Source organism: Chionomys nivalis, chromosome 2 (genome assembly GCF_950005125.1).
Source record: "Chionomys nivalis chromosome 2, mChiNiv1.1, whole genome shotgun sequence".
Classification (NCBI taxonomy): domain Eukaryota; kingdom Metazoa; phylum Chordata; class Mammalia; order Rodentia; family Cricetidae; genus Chionomys; species Chionomys nivalis.
This window is the reverse complement of record NC_080087.1, coordinates 85,391,498-85,413,853: the sequence shown is the minus strand read 5'-3', so window position 1 is coordinate 85,413,853 and position 22,356 is coordinate 85,391,498. Positions and strand designations below refer to the sequence as shown.

Below are 22,356 nucleotides of genomic sequence, written 5' to 3'. Positions count from 1 at the left end.
TCCAAAGCCACAGAGAAACCCTGTCTCCAAAAACCAAAAAAAAAAAAATTCCCCTTGTTTGGTTTAAGAAAAGCCGCTCCGCCGACGCAACTCCAGTTAGACCAGATTAGACCAAATTAAAATGCCTGTGTTTAATAAATGCTGCACTCTCTGGTAGCGGGAAACATGGTGAGGGAGAGAGACAGGGGAGGAGCCACACAAACCCCCAAAACCATGCATTCCTTTCTCCAGCCTAAATAACTCATGGGAGCAGTTCTGACCCTCCCTGGGGGAGGAGGTCAACGCTTGGCAGACTGGGAGTTGGAGTCTGGACCTGGGCAACTCCCAGGCCAGGGGCTTCCAATCATCCCAGACTTCTTGGACACAGGGGTGTTAGAGGGCTGGGGTGATGCCCCCAACTTAATATTACACCCCTTGAGATTTGAGAGATGGCTCAGTGGTTTAGACCACATACTGCTCTTGCAAAGGACCCAGTGTGTCTGTTCCAGCCGCCACAGGGGATCTAAGGCCTTCAAGCATTTCCACTCACATGCACAGATGGACATAACTACACATTCACACAAATTAAAAATTCATATAATTATATATTTTATATTTTAAAATTTTATATATAAAAATTTATATATCTCTAAAATCAGCACACACACACACACACACACACACACACACTACACCTTGGGAAATGCTAGGTGAGATAAAACACCAACCAAGCCATCCAAATTTACAGATTCAACCTGAAGTGAGCATCACGGTCGGTCAGACTTCACAGAGCCTTTAAGTCTGCCATGTTAGTAGAGTGCTAAGCCAAGACTGACCAAAGGAGTGAGCTGGTTTCATCTCCAGCATCTGGACGGGCTGAGGCCAATTCTTGTGAGGTTGGCGGTGTGTCCTCCGCTCAGGTGCAAAATCACTTCCCCAGCATTGTAGAAGTCTTAAAATACACCACGGGCTCTAGGGGAGGTTTTTTGTTGTTTGTTTTTCATGGTAGTCTCATCACCAAGGCTGGCCTGAGTTTCATTATGAAGTCCAAGAGTGCTGGGATTGCAGGCGTGAGCCTCCCTTACCTGGCAAAGCATGTTTTTCAAGTGTGTTTATTGATGTGTCATTTAACTATAACAAAATTCATCATTGGAATTTTTTTTCACGTACACCATCTGTGTTCTTGGTACCCACAAAGGCCGGAAGAGCATCGGAGCCTCCAACTGGAGTTGAGATCCACATGTGTCCATGTTCGAAATTAAAGGCTTTTTTTAAAAAATATTTATTATGTATACAATATTCTGTCTGTGTGTATGTCTGCAGGCCAGAAGGGGGCACCAGACCTCATTACTGATGGTTGTGAGCCACCATGTGGTTGTCAGGAATTGAACTCAGGACCTCTGGAAGAGCAGGCAATGCTCTTAACCACTGAGCCATTTCTCCAGCCCTCAAAATTAAAGGCTTTTGTTCTGTTTCTTGTTGACTGCCGATACCATTATCCGGCCTCCAGTGTTTAATTTTCAGGTAAACTTTTTCGTAGGTCCTATCTCAGGATATCAGAAGTAAAATCTGCTGTCTCTGGGATTGCAAGCCTAGGATTCATGCACCAGTCGGTCAAGCCATGGAATCCGCCCTTTAGCCAATCGGCTGGCCTTATTCGAGTCGGGGCGGGGCCGTCCTGGCGGCGCGCGTGCGCAGAGAGCGCGCCCTTTCCGCCACCGTAGCTCGTGCTGTCACGTGGGTGCCCGGTTGTCATGGCGGCTGCCCGGAAGCCAGTGCTGCTGGGACTTCGAGACACGGCGGTCCAGGGCTGCCCCAAGGGGCCCGCCGCCTGGACGGCTAGCAAGCTGGGCGGCGTCCCGGTGAGCATGGCCGCGAGGCCTCGGCTGGGCCCGAGGGGAGGTGTCCCGCGGGAAGGGAACGGAGTGAGTCCCAGGGTCTGAGCATCTCCTCCGTCCTCAGGACGCCCTACCGGCCGTTACCGCTCCGGGGCCGCAATGTGGCCGCTGCGCGCAGCCGCTCGCGCTCGTCGTGCAGGTGTACTGCCCGCTGGAAGGCTCTCCGTTCCACCGGCTGCTGCACGTGTTCGCCTGTGCCCGCCCCGGCTGCGGCGACGGAGGAACGCGGAGGTAGGCGGGGAGGTCCTGGAACCCAGGAGGGGCGGGCCGGACCGGGCGAGCCTAGGTGGGGCTGGACTGGAGGGTGGAGCCCTCACGGCCTCTGTCTTGCCCCTAAGCTGGAAGGTGTTCCGCTCCCAGTGCCTGCAAGTGCCAGAGAAAGAGACTCGGACCTCCCAGGTAAAGCGTCTCGATCGGCACCCTGTGCTTTTCTATGATTTGAAGGTCTTTTCCGCCATCTCGTTTAGGACAACCTTTGTTGGTCTGTTTTTGAGACACAGTCTCCTCCTCTGTAGCCCAAGCTGGCGTTTAATTGCCAGAAACCGGTTGACCTAAATCCCTCCCTATTTCTGTGGTTATCGTTAATGCGTCACCACCCCCTATTTAGGACAGTTTTTAGAAAGGTTTATTTTTGAGGCTGGAGAGTTGGTTGAGCAGCTCAGATCTCTTGTTGCTCTTCCAGAGGACCCAGAATCGTTTTTCAGCATTCACACGACCGCTTGAAATCATCTGTAACTCCAGTTTCAGGGATTCGAATGTCTTCTCCTAGCCTCAGTGGCACCGGGGAGGCACACACACGCACCAGGGACACAATCACACGAAGGGAAAACACGCATACACATAAAATCAAAATAAATTTTCTGTTTAATGAAGTGGTGATGCGTGCATTTAATATCAACACTTAGGAGGCAGAAGCAGGCGAATCTCTCGTGCGTGTGCGTGTGTGTGTGTGTGTGTGTGTACCTCTGAAGTTCAGAAGAGGTGTCAGATCCACAGAACTGGAGTCGCAGGCGTCTGAGAGCTACGTAATGTAGAGATGTGCTGAGCGGTCTCTCCAGGCCCCAAGACAAAACTGTTTTGTTTTTTTTCTTTTTTGGTTTTTCGAGACAGGGTTTCTCTGTGGTTTTGGAGCCTGTCCTGGAACTAGCTCTTGTAGACCAGGCTGGTCTGGAACTCACAGAGATCCGCCTGCCTCTGCCTCCCGAGTGCTGGGATTAAAGGCGTGCGCCACCACCGCCCGGCGACAAAACTGTTTTTTAAAGTGCAATTGAATGAATTTTAAGGCTTTCAGAAGCGTTAAATCCTATTTTCTTATAGTTTTGTGACTTTTTTTTCAAGACAGGGTTTCTCTGTAGCTTTGGAGCCTGTCCTGTAACTAGCTCTTGTAGACCAGGTTGGCCTCAAACTCACAGAGATCCTCTTGCCTCTGCCTCCCAATGCTGGGATTAAAGGCGAGTGCCACCACCGCCCGGGTTTTTTAGAAAGACTGTATTTTCAGTCACACATATATGTGTGCGGCTATGTACATGCTAGTGCTGATGTCTGTGGAGACAGTTATCTGCTGTGCTGCCCGGTGGGCGTTGGGAATTGAACCCAGGCCCTCTGGCAGAGCAGCCAGTGCTCTTAACTGCCGAACCATCTCTCCAGTCCTTGTGACTTTCTTTAGTTTGCACTTGAAATCGTAGTTTACTAGTTTTTCTCATTTGAATGAATGTAGGGGAGTGTACACATTCATGCATGTGTGTGGCACATACATGGTTGTGTGTAAAGTAGAAAAATAATTTGATTCTATCAAACCAAGACATTTGGAAGTCTTTACTAGCCAAATTGATAGCCTGGGGAGTCCCCCAATGACTTCCGAAAGCACAGAAAGTACATCTCAGAACCGGCCCGGCTGCTAGGCTGCCTCCGGCAATCAGGACACATGGGTAAATGATGGCTGCCCTGTCACAGAGCCTGGCATGCTGTGCTTGCTCTCAGAGCAGCTCACTTTGGCTTCCTTTTTATTCTCTCTCTCTCTGTCTCTCTCTCTCTCTGTCTCTCTCTCCTATCTCTTTGTGTCTCTAGTGTTTGGAGGCAGGGTCTGGATTCATAACTTAGGCTAGCCTGGAAATCTGTGTCACCCACGGCTGTCATCCTGCCTCAGCCTACCCCATGCTGATATGAGTAACCATGTCACAACATTACTCTCTTCAAGTTTATGGCTCTCTCAAGTGAACCCAACTAGCTAACCCTCGCATACATCTAATTCAAAATCTTAGCTGCTAAGGAGTCTGGGAAATGTCATTTAAAGTGATCTCTTTTGCCATTTATTATAAAATAAAACTCAGGGACAGATATTAAGGACAAAAACCTGAGATAGGCATAAACGACCACAAAAACACCCCACCAGTGGTGGCTTCCGGTCCCGCCTCCTCTTCCCAGGGGCCTCTCTTGAGTCCTCCTGTAAGTTCTGAATGATGTGAACTCCACCTCTTTAACCAACACACTATTCCAATGAACATCAGATTACAACATAGACAAAATCTCTGAAACATAGGTTTTTCCTGTCTTAGTACCTAGAATACATGAAGAGCTATATCGTGGAACAGAAGATTGCAGAAACCTTGATCATTGTGCCACTTTGCCCAGAAAAGACAGTTTTTAAGTCACCTCTGTTTTTGCTTGTTTTTAGGCTTGTTTATTTAATTTTATGTGTATCAGTGTTTGCATGAATCTGTGTGCACCCCATGCACAGCTGGTACCTTTGGAGGTCTGAAGGTGACATTTTATCCCCTGGAACTGGAGTTAGAGATACTTGCAAGCCACCCAAACCTGGCTCCTCTGGAAAAGCAGCAAATGCTCTTAACCACTAACCATCTCTTCTGTCACAGTTTGGCTTTGTGTGTTTGTTTTGGGACAGGGTCTCACTCTAGACCTCAGGCTGGCCTGGAACTCACAGAGCTCCATCAACTTTTGCGTCAAGAATGCTTTGATTAAATGTATGCCACCCATACCCCGTCTTAAGATGCTTTTGAGTGGCTAGGATCCAGGAAGTTGAGTTGTGGTGAGATGAGGGAAGGGGCTGATCTGCAGGCTCACTGGTGCTGAGGCTGAAGATGTAGACAAAGCCATCTAAGTGTGGTTGCCTGTTTCCATTGGATATTCTTCTAGGCGCAGAGTAGCGGCCTGGCAGCTGAACACTGGTGTGAAGGCTCGCAGGACTGGGGAAGTGACAGCGAGGAGACACCTCCACCAGCACCCACTGCAGATTTGGGAGCTGAATTGAGTGGAGTCAGAGCTGCAGACAGGACTGCTGTGCAGCTCCAAGCTCTCCACCTGCAGGACACTGCCCCGGCTGTCACTCACCCTTCCGCTGCGGGGGAAGGGCCGCCCATTCATACTGACGTGCCACAGTTCCAGCCCTACTATATCTGTGTGGCCGAAGAAGACGACTACGGCAACTCTGTGAGTCTTGACCATGCCCACAGTCTTCTGCAGGACTACCAGCGGAGAGAAGGTGTGGACCTGGAGCACCTGCTTTCCCTGTGGTGAGAACTGGCTACCATGATTGAGCGCTTCAGGCAGGAAGCTGCATGGTTGGTTCCCTTCTGTCTTGCTCCCTATGGCAAGTTCTAGAGAGAAGGATGTGATTGGACTCTTGTTCTGCTGTCTTTGGATGAGGAAAGCAGGCTCAGGCCTCCAGGGCTGACTGTGGCAGTCAACCCGCATTAACTTGCAGACCTGCAGCTGAGTGCCCCCATGACCTGAACCCAGATGAGCAAATGGGTTTGCAGTGTGGGTGCTTATGAACGACCACTCCCCATTTCTCTAGCTTCCTTTTCTGTTCTTTCGTGTGTTTTGTGTTTTGTTTGGGGGTGCTAGGGACTGAACTTCGGGCCTGCAGAGTGTTAAATGAGTAGCTTACCACTGAGCTGTGCCCTCGGTCCATTTCTTTGTGTGCGTACACACATAGAGGTTGGGGACATGGGAGGAGAACCTGCTGTCCTTCCACCATGTGGGATTTGGGAAAAGGAACAAGCACCGTAACCCACCGAGACATCTCTTGCAGCCTGCTTTGGTTTTCTTGTTGTTGTCTTGATTTTTTTTTTTTTTTTGGTTTTTCGAGACAGGGTTTCTCTGTGGTTTTTTGGAGCCTGTCCTGGAACTAGCTCTTGTAGACCAGGCTGGTCTCGAACTCACAGAGATCTGCCTGCCTCTGCCTCCTGAGTGCTGGGATTTGTTGTCTTGATTTTGAGGCAGAGTTTCATGTAGATGAAGTTGGCCTCAAAGCTCTTAGTGTCGTCAAGGATGACCTTGAACTCCTGATCCTTCTGCCCCCACTTTCTGAGTGTAGAGATCAGGTTTTATGCAGTGTTGGGGACCGAACCCAGACTTCTCTGGTGGTGGACAGTGCTCTACCAGCTGAGATACATCCACAGCCCTCTTTCCTGATTTCCTTTGTTAAAATTCCTGACAAGGAGTTTGTGTGTTTATGAACAGGCATGCATATGCTGCCGTGGCCACATGTGAAATTCAAGGACATCTTGTTCCTCTTTGTTCAGCATATGGGTTCTGAGAGTTGAACTTGGTCTTTGTAATTGACAGCAAGTGCCATTGCTGGCCTTCTGTCTTTTTTTTTTTTTTTTCTTGAGACAGGGTTTCTCTGTGTAGCCTGGACTTTCCTAGAACTCACTCTGTAGACCAGACTGGCACAGAGATCCACCTGCCTCTGCCTCCTGAGTGCTAAGATTAAAGACGTGTGCCACCACCCAGCCTTCATGTGTCTTTATAGTAAACAGCAGGATGAGCTAGCAGCAATGTTCCTTGTTTCATGGCTCTGCTCTGACTCCAGAGCTCCCTCAGACTCTGAGACCATTTCAGATTCTCATTTATGAGCTGGGAAGGGTAGTGGGGTTTCTGTTCTTTTATCACGTGCTTTGGTGGGTCCCCAGAAAGTGGATGTAGAAAAACCATGAACCAGAGCACTGAAGAGGAAGAACAGACTCTTGAAAGTTGGCCTCTGACCTCAGCAGGTGCTGTGGCCCATGTGTACACTTGTGTTGTGCCCCCCCCCCCCCGTAATTAACAAAATAGAAAAAGAAAACCACCTTGCTTCCTCTTGCAAATGTTCTGGTTCTCCAGACGTTCATAGTCTCACATGGGCTCTGCTTTTCTCTTTAGTTCTTGTAGTGATGGGGATGAAAAATATGAGAAGACCAATATTAAAAATGGAGATCAAACGTTTTACAAGTTCATGAAGAGAATTGCAGCCTGCCAGGAACAGATTCTGAGGTAAAGATGACATGTTTTATTCTGTTTTACTGTAGAGATAGCCTGCTGGCGAGGACGCACTCACAGTCTCAGGGATTCCTCAGGGTAAAGGTCGCCTGGCCAACCTCCGCAACAGTGAGACACTCATCTTTAAAATGTATTTTATTATTTTTAATTGTGTGTATGTGCTTGTGCCTGTGACTTTAGGTTCTATAGAATACAGAAGAGATAGGTAATTGTGAGCTGCTCCATGTAGGTGCTGGGAGCCGAATTTGAATTCTCTGTTTTTTTTTTGTTTGTTTGTTTGTTTTTAACTATAAACTGATTGACCCATTAGCTCAGACTTCTTATTAACTCTTAGAACTTACATTAGCCCATTATTCTATGTTAGCCACGTGGCTTGGTACCTTATTTAGTGAAGCAGTCACATCTTGCTTCTTCTGTGGCTGCAGACCAAGTTTTCCTCTTCCCAGAATTCTCCTGTTCTCGTTACCCTGCCTCTACTTCCTGTCTAGTTGTCCCACCTATACTTCCTGCTTACCTACTGGCCAATCAGTGTTTATTTAAAATACAATTGACAGGATACAAACCAGTGTCCCACAGCACTTCCCCCACTTTTTTTTTTTAAAAAGAACAAGAACTCTAAATCTAATATTCTTTGTTTAGCTTTTCTCCTCACCATTAACCATAACAACTTATAACCAACATTTTTAAACAAAGGAAAATATCCATAGTCCATTTTTTGGGAATGTGGGCGTAGTTTTCCAGGCTACTTCCTGCTGGTTGGGGTCACTCATAATCTTATGGGGACCTATAGAAAATTTAGAATTATGATCAAGTCCTGATTGGAGTATCCTGTGAGGCTTGATCATCTCAGGCAGCAGTCTTGAATCTGTTCTGGATGTAGAGCTCAGACATCTGGGCCTTCTGTTCCTACCATAGATTTCTCAGGTTGTCTTCCGTGATTAAACCTGATTTTTCTTAATTCAGAATGAATCCATAGCCTCTCATTTTCTGTGGAAACAAAAGCAAAACATCTTCTCCAAAGTAACATATTTTTTGAATTCAATTTTGAAGTCAAGGTATTTTTAAAATAACTATCTTTGATTAATTTAGTAGCACTTGCAAACAAATATCTTTTAGCAGCTGTTGCTCCTTCCTCAGCATTTAAACAATTTAAAGAGAACTTAATAACATACAGTGTCCAAGATTCTCTGTGTGTTTTGCATCTTTACATGGCTTTATTTATTTATTTTTTTCTTTTTTTGCGGGGGGGGGGGGTTTCGAGACAGGATTTCTCTGAAGCTTTAGAGCCTGTCCTGGAACTAGCTCTTGTAGACTGGGCTGGCCTCGAACTCACAGAGATCCGCCTGCCTCTGCCTCCTGAGTGCTGGGGTTAAAGGTGTGCGCCACCACCGCCCGGCTCGTGGCTTTATTTTTAAACTCTATTACTTTTATTTTTAATGTTTGGCTTTTTGAGACAGGTTTTCTGTGTATCTTTGTCCTAGAATTCACTGTGTAGACCAGGCTGTCCTTGAACTCACAGAGATCCACCTGTCTCTGCCTCCCAAGTGCTGGGATTAAAGGTATGTACCACCACACCTTGAATTCACAGAGGTCTGCCTGCCTCTGTCTCCCAAGTATTGGGATGAGTCTTTTTTTTTTTTTTTTTATTGAAAAAAAAATTTTCCGCCTCCTCCCCGCCTCCCATTTCCCTCCCCCTCCTCCCGCCCCTCTCCCCCTGGGATGAGTCTTTAATTTGCTAAGTGATATGGCTAAGGTTAACTCCATGGCTCTGGTGGCTTTTTTTTTTTAAAGCATTTTGAGATTTAAGCCTCATGGCAGAGGTACCGGCTGTAGCCATGTTCATTGCCACAACTCTGTGACATTTCAAGGTCCCTACCAGCAAGCAAGCTTCAACAACTTCTTGCTTCTGCTCACAAACCACACTCAAAAGCTCTGTAGTAGAACTTCCTGCCTGAAAGAGTCAGAGTTTGCATTGGTGGGATTGCCCAGAAAGCCAGCATTTTTAAATGGCACGGCTTTTTTCCTGCTATGGCTGAAAACCAAAGAGCATGTGATCGGCTTCTTATCAACACCATCTGGGGCTGGAGAGATGGCTCAGTGGTTAAGAGCATTGCCTGCTCTTCCAAAGGTTCAAATCCCAGCAACCACATGGTGGGTCACAACCATCTGTAATGAGGTCTGGTGCCCTCTTCTGACTTGCAGACAGAATATTGTATACATAATAAAATAAATATTAAAAAAAACAAAAAACAAAAAAAAACACCATCTAAGTGTTTCATGTTAGGGCCTCTTAAAAGAGCTGCAAGGTTTTACAGCTAAAGCTGAGTCAGGAAGCCTCTCTTAAATGAGGCACATTTGCCTCTAGCGAACAGAGCCCACTTGAGAAAGTATTGCTATCAATAAGCTTTGCTGGGGCTGGAGAGATGGCTCAGAGGTTAAGAGCACTGGCTGCTCTTCCAGAGGTCCTGAGTTCAATTCCCAGCAACCACATGGTGGGTCACAACCATCTGTAATGAGATCTGGCGCCCTCTTCTGGTGTGCGGGCATACATCGAGGCAGAATGTTGTATACATAATAAATAAATCTTTAAAAAAAAAAAAATAAGCTTTAAGCTTTGCTTAACTCTATTTTTTTTTTTTTTTTTTGTCTAGAATTACTTCCCAAGATCTCTCAGGCTTTATGTGGATGCAGTTGTCTACGTGGGTGCCATTTGTTGTCGGGGTTTCTGTCCCGCCTGGTCCCCGCAGTCGTTAAGTCCCAAAGAAATCACGCAGAGGTCTACATTAACTGTAAACTGATTGGCCTAGTAGCTCAGACTTCTTATTAACTCTTATAACTTATATTAGCCCATTATTCTTATCTGTGTTAGCCATGTGGCTTGGTACCTTATTCAGCAAGGCAGTCATATCTTGCTTTTTCTGTATCTGGGTCAGGACTACTGAGTTCTCTGTTTTTAACCACTGAGCTCTCCAGCTCAGGAAATAGCATGTACACGTACTCTTTGTCTTGTACGTGTATGTGGGTGCCTGTGGAGCCAGAAGACATGGGATCCTCTGGAACTGCAGTTAGGAATGGTTCTGAGCCATCACGTGGGTGCTAATAATTGAACCTGGGTCCTCTGCAAGAACAACAAGTGCTCTTAACTCTTGAGCCATCTTCCAGCCCCAGCTTTCAACTTTTTTTTTTTTTTGGTTTTTCGAGACAGGGTTTCTCTGTGGTTTTGGAGCCTGTCCTGGAACTAGCTCTTGTAGACCAGGTTGGTCTCGAACTCACAGAGATCCGCCTGCCTCTGCCTCCCAAGTGCCGGGATTAAAGGCGTGCGCCACCACCGCCCGACCCAGCTTTCAACTTTTAAAAATGATTAGGCAACCATTTTCCAAAGTCTTTCTCCTTTATGTTCCTTCTCACAGGATGTCCCTGTGTCATAGTCCTAGTTTCTGCACAGTGCTCCAGCACTTGGTACGGAAATGATCAGATAGTTATTGACAACCACACTGGTTAAACCAGTTAACAATTTATGAATCCTAGTGCACACCATTAGTCCCAGTATTCAGAAGGCAGGGCAGGTGAATCTCTGAGTTCAAGGCTACCCTGGTCTACAAGTTAGTTCAAGTACAGCAAGAACTACATCATGAGACCCTGTTTAGTAAAACACACACACACACACAGAGTTATGAGTCCTTTTATTAATGGGCAGAACAAAGCAGGCTTGCACTTCTGAAATCGCTTGGTGCCCAACCTCAAAGTACAGCATTTTTAAAGATGAAACCACAATTGCAGCAGTGCTGGAGGTGGGGTTACATCAGTCAGGGGCTTGGGGTGGTCTAGTGGCATCTATTTTCTTGCAAAGCTCAGAAATATTTTCCAGACTCTATATGACAATTGTTTTTTTGTTTACATTTCCTCTTAGTTATTTTAGTTTTATGTTTAAGCTTCCACAAACATCAGTTGTTTGGATTAATACATCTGGACCATAGTCCTGAAATCATTGCCAAGGCACATGTGGCTATTAGGGGGCAGGGGGTAAAAGGCTGAGAAGTATCGAGGCAAACACAGAATTAAATTGGCGTAGGGTGCCGTTGCCTTATTCACACCTCTCAGGTATACCCAGTTTTAATTTTTGATGTTGCAGAAGGTGTATGGTGGCATTTCAGTTGTGACTGTGATGCTCACTTCCTGTAACTGAAAGACATGGACCACATTTTCAAGTATCTGTTTTCTATCTCTTACACCGTTTTTCCCTCTAAGGCTAGGGATCAAATTCAGGGCCTTGTAAAGGTTAAGCAGGCACTCTACTGCTGAACTATATCCCCAGACTTCAGGTTTTTGGTTTCCTTTTCATGGTGCATGTTTGGAGCTTCAGGTACATCTCGTGGGATTGTTCCTCCCTTTGCATCATGTGGGTGCAGGTGATCTCACTCAAGTGGTCAGGCTCAGTAGCAAGGCCTTTATTTGCCCAGCCTGTAGTTTCCGACATAGGATCTTACAGTGCAGCTCGGCCTGGCTTGCAGCTGACTCTGTAGATCAAGCAAACTTAGAATTTGTGACTTCCCTGGGCCTCCATATTCTCAATGCTGGGATTCGCTCAGTGCTGTTCTGTCCGGCGTTGCCCCATGCATTGGGTACCGTATAAGGATATGCACGGCTTGTCTGATGAGTTAGGGCTGTTGTGATTCTGATGCTACCTCACCCATGAAACTGTACAGGCTTTCAGGGTCTTTGTGTAATTGATCTAGTTTGCTTCTGTTTTCTTTCTTTCAGACAGGTTTTTATATAGCATAGGCTGGTCTCAAACTTGCTATGTATCCAGTAATGACCTCAAATATGATCCTGGGCTGGAGAGATGGTTCAGTGGTAAAAGCACTGGCTGTTCTTGCAGAGGACCTGGGCTTGATCCAGCACCCATATGGTGGATCACAGCTGTCTGTGACTCTCTGGTCCCAGAGCGTCTGACACCTTCTTGTCACTAAGCTCCAGGAGCACACGTAGTGCACATATTTCACTTGCAGGCAAAACATACATCCATATTAAATAAATATTTTGAAAAATTAATCTGATCACTGTGCCTCCACCCCTAGAGCACTAGAGTGTATAGGTCTACATTACCATGTCCCATTCACACAGTGCCGGCTTTAGCCCCAAGCAGCACACATGCTAGGTAAACAGTTCATGTATAATTGATTTTTTTTTTTTTATTGCCTGCATGTATGTTGGTCAGTTTGTGTGAGGGTGTCAGATCTTGGAGTTATAGACAGTTGTAGGCTGCCATATGTGTGCTGGGAATTGAACCCAGGTCCTCTGGAAGAGTAGTCAGTGCTCTTAATCATTGGGCCTGCTGAGCCATCTCTCCAGCCCCATAATTGATTTTTTTATGTACTTATTTTTTTATTGATATTTATTGAGCTCTACATTTTTCTCTGCCTCTCCCTTCCCCCCCTTCAACCCTCCCCCAATGTCCCCATGCTCCCAATTTACTCAGGAGATCTTGTCTTTTTCTACTTTCTACTTCCCATGTAGATTAGATCTATGTAAGTCTCTCTTAGTGTCCTCATTGTTGTCTAAGTTCTCTGGGATTGTGGTTTGTACATTGGTTTTCTTTGCTTTATGTTTAAAAATTATCTATGAGTGAGTACATGTGATAATTGTCTTTCTGTGTCTGGGTTACCTCACTCAAAATAATGTTTCCTAGCTCCATCCATTTTCCTGCAAAATTCAAGATGTTATTTTTTCTGCTGTATAGTACTCCATTGTGTAAATGTACCACATTTTCCTTATTCATTCTTTTCGGTTGTTTCCAGGTCTGGCTATGACAAACAAAGCTGCTATGAACATAGTTGAGCACATGCCCTTGTGGCAAGATTGAGCATCCTTTGGATATATACCCAAAAGTGGTATTACTGGGTCTTGAGGAAGGTTGTTTCCTTATTTTCTGAGAAATTTCCACACTGACATCCAAAGGGGTTGTACCAGCTTGCATTCCCACCAGCAATGCAGAAGTGTTCCCTTTTCCCCACATCCTCTCCAGCATAAGTTGTCATCAGTGTTTTTGATCTTGGCCATTCTTTCAGGTGTAAGATGGAATCTCAGAGTTGTTTTGATTTGCATTTCTCTGATGACTAAGGATGTTGAACATTTCCTTAAGTGTCTTTCAGCCATTTTAGATTCCTCTGTTGAGAGTTCTCTGTTTAGGTCTGTACTCTATTTTTTTTTTTTTTTTAAATTGGATTATGTGTTCTTTTGGTGTCCAATTTCTTGAGTTCTTTGTATATTTTGGAGATCAGACCTCTGTCTGATGTGGGCTTTTCCCATTCCATAGGCTGTTTGTTTTGTCTTGTTGAGCGTGTCCTTTGCTTTACAGAAGCTTTTCAGTTTCAGGAGGTCCCACTTATTAATTGTTTCTCTCAGTGTCTATGCTGCTGGGGTTATATTTAGGAAGTGGTCTCCTGTGCCAATGCATTCAAGTAAAATTCCAACTTTCTCTTCTATAAGGTTCAGTGTGGCTGGCTTTATGTTGAGGTCCTTGATCCATTTGGACTTGAGTTTTGTGCATGGTGATAGATATGGGTCTGTTTTCATTCTTCTACTTGTTGATATCCAGTTATGCCAGCACTACTTGTTAAATATGCTTTCTTTTTTCCATTTGATATTTTTTGCTTCCTTGTCAAAAATCAGGTGTTCAAGATGTGTGAATTGATATCCGGGTCTTCTATTTGGTTTCATTGGTCTTCCTGTCTGTTCTCATGCCAATACCAGGCTGTTTTCAGTACTGTAGCTCTGTAGTAGAGTTTGAAGTCAGGGATTGTGATGCCTCCAGAAGTTCTTTTATTGTTCAGGATTGTTTTGGCTATCCTGGGTTTTGCTCTTCCATATGAAGTTGAGTACCATTCTTTCAAGGTCTTTGAAGAATTTTGCTGGGATTTTGATGGGCATTGCGTTGAATATGTGTGTAATTGATTTTTGTCTGTTCTCCCTGACTCCACTTTGTGTGCATTAGGAATCAAACCCAAGACTTCAGAAATGGCAAGCAAGGCCCTATCCTCTGTTCACACGTTTACTTTCAACCTACTTTGAATGTTGTTCTTTTTTTAAGATTCATTGTGTGTGTGTGTGTGTGTGTGTGTGTGTGTGTGTGTGTGTGTATACAGTTGTTCTCAGAGGCCAGAAGAGGGTGTCAGATACCCTAGAGCTGGAGTTAAAGGCATCGATGTGGGTGCTGGGAACTGAACACTGATCCTCTGGAAGAGCAGCACACACCCTTAACCACTGAGCTGTCTCCAACCGTAGGGTTAAAGGGCTTAAACTGTGTATCTAGTTGGGTCTTTCCTTTAATTCTGTTTGCTGTTAAATGGGGTATCAAACTCAGGTTTTTAGGATGGTGGCAAATGCCCTTACTTACTGAGCTATCCTGATGGTCCTGGCCTTGAACTTCTGATTCTTCTCCTACAGCCTTCCAAATGTTGGGATTTTGTATATGTGACCCCATGCCTATTTTTTTTTTAAAAATATGTTTAAGAGGGGATTATACTGACTTTAGTCAGCCAAGCAATACCAGTTTCCCGTGATAGCTGGCTGTTGGGAAACATGATTCCGCCTTAATCATGAGATGAATGGTCAGGGTCCATATCACACAGTACCTACATGTGCGTGTGTATGTGTGTATGTATGTATATATATTATATATGCGATATATATTTGCTCATATACAGAACTATAAATGTGTGGGTTATGCAATGGCTACAGAAGGGTCTTATTGGACACAGAGGTGGAGAGCTGACGGAAAACCAGTGAAGTCACTGATATGTTTAGATATGATGCTAACAGGGCTGGAGAGATGATTCAGTGGTTAAGAGCACTGACTGTTCTTCCAGAGTACCTGGGTTCAATTCTCAGCACCCACGTGACAATTGTTGCTCTAGTTCCAGGGACCCGACACACATGGCAAAACACCAATGCACATAAAAAGAAAATAGATATGATGCTAACCGATCCAGTTGGTGAGCTTCTGGAGACAGCTCGCCAAGCTGTGGAGTCACAGGCTTGAATCCAGGTCTCAGGGTTGGACCAAACTGCAGAGACAAGGGACAGAACCACGGAGACCAAAGAGCTGAGGAACAGGACTGGGTCTGCAGGAGGGAGAGAGGGCAGTTCCGGTAGGTCATTATCTGCAGCTGGGATTGAGCTGAGCAAAGCCCCTGGGCAGTTGGCAGTGCACACCAAGAAGTCATGGAACAGGTCATGGTCACCCAGGTGTCCTCTGTGGGTCCAGGTGAGGATTGATTTCAGGTCCTCCTAGGTTAGGTAGATGTGTTGGATTACTTCACAGGCCTGGTTCTGCTGATGTAGTTAGAGTGTATCCATGTGTGGCTCCCATCAGCTTCCGTGAGCTCCAGGCGCAGCCTTTCTTCCTTCAGAACGTGTCGTCTGTCTTCCAGATGAGGCAGAGCCACCCTGCCTCTGAGTCTGTACTCAGCATGGAACCAGGGCATGGCTCAGCCAGAATCTGACTGATAGGATATGGGGTAATTAGGGCAGGGCTCAAAGGCTAGCCTGTAAGAGTCTTGTCCAGCTGGTCTCATAGCCCTCAAGGCTGAAGATAAGTTATTGTCCTAAGCCTGTAGCCACCTTGGACTCCTGGATGAGCAGTCTTTGAGGACCGACGGCCCTCCCAGATTAGAGTGGATATCCATGAGGCTGAAATGATCATCTGAGAGTCCCTCAGTCCCCTAAGCAAGGAGGACTTTTTTCCAGACCTCCTTGCAGGAGCAAGATGCATGTTACTTAGCTACATAATAATTAGGCAAGTGGGTCTGTTCAGTCCAGTCTGGTCTACGGAGTGAGCTCAGGCCAATGTCTACATAATGAGACCCCGTCTCAACTAAAATAAAATATTACATATGGAAAGCAGAAAAAGGAGACTTAACATATTGGGAAGAGTAACTTTCTTATAAAGGGGTCCAGTGACCCCTACCTCATCTCTCTTTGAGGCCTGCAGTGGCATTGTGCCAAGTGTTAACAAGACGGCCGGGCAGTGGTGGCGCACGCCTTTAATCCCAACACTTGGGAGGTAGAGGCAGGCAGATCTCTGTGAGTTTGAGGCCAGCCTGGTCTACAAAGGGTGTTCCAGGACAGGCTCCAAAGCTACAGAGAAACCCTGTCTCAAAAAACCAAAAAAAAAAAAAAAGTGTTAACAAGATTTCAGTTCCCTTGATTGCTTCACGCAGTTGCTTGGGTGCTCTGCCGTGTGCTCTCCTTGCTGTTAGTTTTGATCCTGTGCAGTGTTCCCAGATGCTGATCGCTGGCGCGTGTGCCTCTGATGCGTGACTTTTCCCTTCCTTGCCATAGGTATTCGTGGAGTGGAGAGCCTCTCTTTTTGGCCTGTCCCACACTGGAAGTCTCTGAGGTCCCAGCCTGCAGTGGCTGTGGAGGCCAGAGGACGTTTGAGTTTCAGCTTATGCCAGCACTGGTCAGCATGCTTAGCAGTCCCAACCTAGGTAAGAAGCCCTTTGCTGACTTCAGTGTGAAATGATGCTTAAATGAAAGGCTTTCTTTAATTATTAAATGTAGAATCTATAGAAAAGGTGAGAAATTTATAATCCAGCAAAATTCTAATACCATCACTAACAATAACCATTTTGGTAATTTAAGACTGAACATGCGGGCTGGAGAGATGGCTCAGAGGTTAAGAGCATTGCCTGCTCTTCCAAAGGTCCTGAGTTCAATTCCCAGCAACCACATGGTGGCTCACAACCATCTGTGAGTCTTCTGGCTTGCAGGCATACACACAGACAGAATATTGTATACATAATAAATAATAAAATATTTTTTTTAAAAAAAGACTGAACATGCTAATTTGTACTTTTTAAAAAGTGTTTATTATTTATGTGTGTGGGTGTGTTGCCTGCCAGTGTGTCTGTGCATCACATGTGTGCCTGGTTCCTGAGGAGGCCAGAAGAGAGCCCCAGTTTTCCTGGAGTTGGAGAGGTTGTGAGCTGCCCTGTGGGTGCTGCGGTTGGAGCTGCGTCCTCAGGAGGAGCAGCCACTGCTGTTCTCTGCTGGGCCATCTCTGCTGCTCTTAATATTTTTATCACAGTTAAATCAGGTGTTAGTGGCATTTTTGTTGTTTGTTCTGAGACAGAATCTCATGTGTCCCACCCTGGCTTTGAACTTGACAGATAGCTGAGAATAACCATAAACTTCTGTTCTCCTGCATCTACCTCAGAGTGCTGGGGTTGCAGGTATGTGCCAGAATACCCAATTTTATATAATGAGACTTACTGTCATTTAACAAAGTTGCTTAGAGGCCAGCAAGATGGCTCAAGGTAAAGTTGATGTCTCAGTGGTTAAAGGAGTTTGTCCCAAATATCCGACAACCTGAGTTTGGTCTCTAAATCCCACAGTGGAAGGAGAGAACTGATTCCCAAAAGTTGTCCTCTGGCTTTTACATGGAGTATGTGGCATGCAAGCACTCCCCACCCCCCCACACACAAATAATAAGTAAAAATAAAATAGGGTCATCATGATGATTTAGCAGATCATGTGCAGTGCAAGCCTGATGCCCTGAGTTGGCTCCCCAAACCCATAAAAAGGGTGGATGGAGACAAGTGCCTCTGCAGAGTGGTCCCCTGACCTCCACATATGCATTACACCTACACAGACACAGGAACAGCCACACAATAACCACAGACTCATTCATTACACAAACTGCTTAGCTGGAGCTAGCCACATGATTGTAGTCTCCTTACTTGGGAAGCTGAGGCAGGACTGTGCTTGTGGACAGCCTGGACAGCACACTGACTGTTGCAGAAAGAACATGCATTTGGGTTGGGTTGGGACTGAAGAGATGGCTCAGTGATTAAGAGCACTGTTTGCTCTTCCAGAGGACCCAAACTCAATTCCCAGCACACAGGGGGTGGCTCACAACTGCCTATAACTCCAGTTCCAGGGGATCTGATGCCTCTTCCAGCCTCTGAGGTTACTGTACAAATGTATATCATAAGGCAAATCACCCATATATGAAATGATAAAATAAACTTAAAACTAAAAACAAATTAGAAGCTGGGCATGTAATCATATACCATGCATTCAGCACTCAGAAAGCAGAGACAAGCGGTTCTGAGTTTGAGGCCAACCTGGTTTACATAGCAAGTTCTAAGACAGCCAAGGCTGTTACACAGAGAAACCCTGTCTTGAAAAACCAAAATAATAATAATAATAGAAGTAATAAATTTGTTCTAAATCTAATTATTCTGTCATTTTATATTCCTTTTTTTAATTTTTTAAAAGGAAAATGTGGTTTGGATCTGGAAAGATGACTCAGTGGTTAAGAGTCTTTGTGGCTTTTGCAGAGGACCTAGTTCAGTTCCCAGACTTTTCACTCCGGTTCCAAGGGATCTGGTGCTCTCTCTGACTTCACTGGGCTTCTGCATTCATGTGGTGCATGTACATACACGTAAAATAGAAAATGTAGTTTTATAATAAAGTAATATATTAGTCAGTTTCTTATTATTAAGAGTGAATTCTCTGAGGCTATGAATGGCCAGGTATGGTGGCATAGCCTGCTCTGTGTAGTAAGTCCAGGCTAACCAGGCTAATAATAAGATCCTGTCCAAGTCTCTGGACTTTTTTTTTTCCTCCGAGACAAGGTTTCTCTGTGTTAACAGTACTTGCTGTCCTGGAACTTGCTTTGTAGACCAAGCTGGCCTTGAATTTACAAAGATCTGCCTGCCTCTGCCTCCCAAATGCTGGAATTAAAGGCATGAGTCACCACTACCTGGTCCAGAATCATTTTATTTCCATAAATTTCATAGCAGCGTCACTACTTTTCATTTTTAATGTAGTCATTTGAGTCCTCTCTCTTTTTCTTAAGATTTATTTTTTATTTTACCTGCATGTGTGTATGTATACCATATACATGCCTGTGTCCTCAGAGGTAAGAAGAGTGTGTCATATCTCTTGAAAGTGGAGTTACACTTAGTTGTGAGCCATCCCACAGTTGCTGGGAGTCAAACTGAGCTCCTCTCCAAGAGCAACAAGGGCTCTTAATCACTGGGCCATCTCAGGTTGACCTCTAATCATAGAGATCCACCTGCCTCTGCCTCCTGAGTGTTGGGATTAAAGGCATGTGCCACCACCACCCCTTGAACCTCCTTTTTCTTAATATGTATTTGTATGTGTGCATACATGTGTTCTTGTGTGAATGTGCTCAAGTACCATGGCACATATGTAAAGGTCAGAGGACAAGCCCAGATATTGTTCCTCACCTTTGACCTTGTGTGAGGCAGGATCTTTCTCATTTGCTGCTGGCTGTGTACTCAGACTGGCTGGCCTGGAGGCTTTGTGTCTCCACCTCCAGCTCAGTTCTCCAGGAGTGCTGGAAATAGAGACCTTGCCTTGTATAGCTTTTTTTTTTGCAGCAGCAGCAGGCGGGGGTGGTGGGGGGGGTGTCTTTCGAGACAGGATTTCTCTGTGTAGCAATGACTGCCCTAGAACTACAGGCTGGCCTTGAACTCACAGAGATCCACTTGCCTCCCAAGTGCTGGGATTAAAGGTGTTTGCCACCGCTGCCCGGCTTGTCTTGGCTTTGCACGTGGGTGGGTTCTGGGGATCTAAACTCAGATCACTGACTTGAGCAGCACGTGCTTTTACCTACCAAGACATGTTGTGGGTTTTTTGGTTTTGTTTTAAAGTAAAGTTTATTGATGAGCAGTTACCAGTAAAACTGCCTTTTGTTTTTATTTTCTGAGGCAGGAGTAAGGTGTAGCCCTGGATGGCTTGATCTGACTGTTTAGCCAAGGATGTTGACCTGTGTTTACCTCGTCATGAATGAACCTTTTAGCTTTCTCTTTGTTGGAATCTAGAGCATGTGGTATTTTTCAGGTCTTGCTGTGGAGTTTGGAACAATTCTCGTTTACACATGTGAGCAGAGTTGCTGGCCTGCAAATCAGAAGACTCCCATGGAAGAATTCTGTATTATACAAGAAGACCCAGATGAATTTTTATTTAAGTAGAACACTTTGTCTTATTTATACAAATTAAAACAAATTTTCATATTCAAATGCATGTATGTTTACCTTATTTTAGCTTCTCTCTTCCCTTGAGACAAGGGTAGTCTTGAACTTGTGGCAATCTTCTTGTCTCAGACTAGCATATAAATTTTTTTTTTTTTTTTTCGAGACAGAGTTTCTCTGTAGCTTTTGGTTCCTGTCCTGGAACTAGCTCTTGTAGACCAGGCTGGCCTCAAACTCACAGAGATCCACCTGTCTCTGCCTCCCGAGTGCTGGGATTAAAGGCGTGCACCACCACCGCCCAGCTAGCATATAAATTTTTAACTAATGTTTTTTGTTTGATTTATTGTTATTTTTCCTTTATTTTGTCTTGTTAGAGACATGGTCTCTCAGTGTAGCCTAGGCTAGTCTTAAACTGAACAACCCTTCTGCCTCAGCCTCCCAAGTGCTAGGATTACAGGTGAGGACCTCCATGCCCAGCTTGATTTATTTATTTGTCTGTTCATTTATTGTTTATTTTCAAAACGAGGTTTCTCTGTGTAGCTCTGGCTGTCCTGAAAGTCTCTCTGTAGATCAGGCTGGCCTTGAATTCACAGAGATCCTCTTGCACTTGCCTCCCAAATGCTAGGATTAAAGATAAGAGTCACCACTGTCCGGATATTAACTTTTGTTTTTGTTTTCTGTTTATTTTTGTTTTTGGATAGAGGGTTTCTCTGTGTACCCCTCTCTGTCCTGGAACTCTCTCACTCTGTAGACCAGGCTGTCCTCAAATCAGAGAAACGCCTGCCTCTGCCTCCTGAGTGCTGGGGTTAAAGGTGTGAATCACCACCAGGCTTAACAGCTATTTTTAATGTTGCCTTTTTCTTCTTTTGGAGACTATGGGGCTTGGAGCATTCCCTCCTGACTGCATGGATCAATGGACTATCTGTATGGTAGTCCCTCCTGGATGAAGGCCAGTGACCTCATCCACAGACACCCTGGTGGACATTCTGTCGCTAGCTTAGCAGTCAGCATCTTCCATCCCCCTCCAGTGTACTCTGCTGCACCCTTTCCTAGACCTGCAGAAATCCTACCCTTAGACCCTAGCTACCCTGACCTGTCCTGTGCTTCCCCAGTCAGCATTCTGCTCTTGCAGCATCCCGGGAAGGATCTCCGTGCCATGGCCCCCATCCACCTTCTACTTGCCTGGTTTCCCCTTCCTGTATTCAGTTTCTCTGCCATTAACCTCCATTTCTTCTCCCACGACAGCAGTGTGGGAACAGTCCCGCTGATCATGTTCCTGCATGTTCTTGGCTCTATGCAGAGTGCGGGGTGTGGTCATGTGCACAGTGCACCTAGTGAGAACTTTCTCTAAGGAAAGTGGCTGTGTGCACAGACAGAAGGCTCTGGTCAGTGAGGTTCCTGCAGAGCTTGCCTAAGCATCATTAGCTCTGCAGAGAGCTGTCTACTCTTTTCTGCCAAGCCCGGAAGTCCCCGCCCGTGCCTGTGGCTGTAAACTACCGCAGCTGGCTAGACCAGTTACTCCAACTCGAGCAGAAAGTGACTGATTACATCACGGCCCTGGCGCTGTGCGCTTATTCAGATAGATGGTCAGGGCCATCCTGCTGTATATTTTTGAGTCGGGTGTTAGTGGGGATGGTACATGGGATTAGCTGGGTTGGGAGGTTGCTTAATGGTAGAGTTTGGCAAGGCTCTGGTTACATTCCTGACACTACAGAAAGAAAGCCATTCATACGTTTCCAGATTGTTAGCGTCTTTTAGACAGGGTCTCCAGTTTGCTGTGTAGCTAATGATCTTACTTGCACATTAAAGTTAGAGGAACGTACCACCATACTTGGATTTTAGGGTACTGGGGTTCACAGCCAGGCCCTGTGCATGCTAGGCAAGCACTCTGCCAACTTACCTCAGACCCTTCTTTAGTTTTTTGAGTCACAGTCCCAGGCTGGTCTCATACTAACCTATTCTCCCTCTGCTTTTCTGTGTATTCTTTCAGGGGAAGGTACGCTGCTGACCAAACACGCATGTGTGCATTTGTAGGTGTACACATCAGTCAGAAGGGGGCTGTTATGGCCTCTTCTGTGGGTCTCCATCTTATTTAATGCATGAGCTCCCTGAACCTGGAGCTGATGTCTTCTGCTAGTCTGGCAGCCAGTGAGCCCCAGTGACGTTTCTGTGTCTGTCCCCATCACTGCTGT

General features: G+C 45.6%; 1 protein-coding gene across 2 annotated transcripts; it reads left to right on the top strand.

Moving 5' to 3' along the window:
* Window positions 1-1,713: 1,713 nt before the first annotated feature.
* Pdcd2l (programmed cell death 2 like) lies at window positions 1,714-20,206 on the top strand. 2 transcript variants are annotated; one of them, XM_057762152.1, is made up of 7 exons: window positions 1,720-1,841; window positions 1,942-2,108; window positions 2,216-2,276; window positions 5,031-5,407; window positions 7,041-7,151; window positions 16,500-16,648; window positions 20,034-20,206. In XM_057762152.1, the coding sequence occupies exons 1-7, from the start codon at window positions 1,734-1,736 to the stop codon at window positions 20,162-20,164; spliced, it is 1,104 nt and encodes a 367-aa protein (XP_057618135.1). In that variant the 5' UTR covers window positions 1,720-1,733; the 3' UTR covers window positions 20,165-20,206. The 2 variants fall into 2 exon arrangements, with proteins under 2 accessions (XP_057618136.1, XP_057618135.1); XM_057762153.1 differs by lacking the exon at window positions 2,216-2,276 and having other exon boundaries at window positions 1,714-1,841.
* Window positions 20,207-22,356: the final 2,150 nt, after the last annotated feature.

What these genes read in the sequence shown, in the direction of transcription:
- Pdcd2l (XM_057762152.1), top strand. Translation starts at nt 1,734, where the DNA reads ATGGCGGCTGCCCGGAAGCCAGTGCTGCTGGGACTTCGAGACACGGCG. An exon ending in GCAAGCTGGGCGGCGTCCCG is followed by an intron (nt 1,842 to 1,941) that starts GTGAGCATGGCC and finishes CTCCGTCCTCAG; the next exon opens with GACGCCCTACCGGCCGTTAC. An exon ending in GCTTAGCAGTCCCAACCTAG is followed by an intron (nt 16,649 to 20,033) that starts GTAAGAAGCCCT and finishes GGTATTTTTCAG; the next exon opens with GTCTTGCTGTGGAGTTTGGA.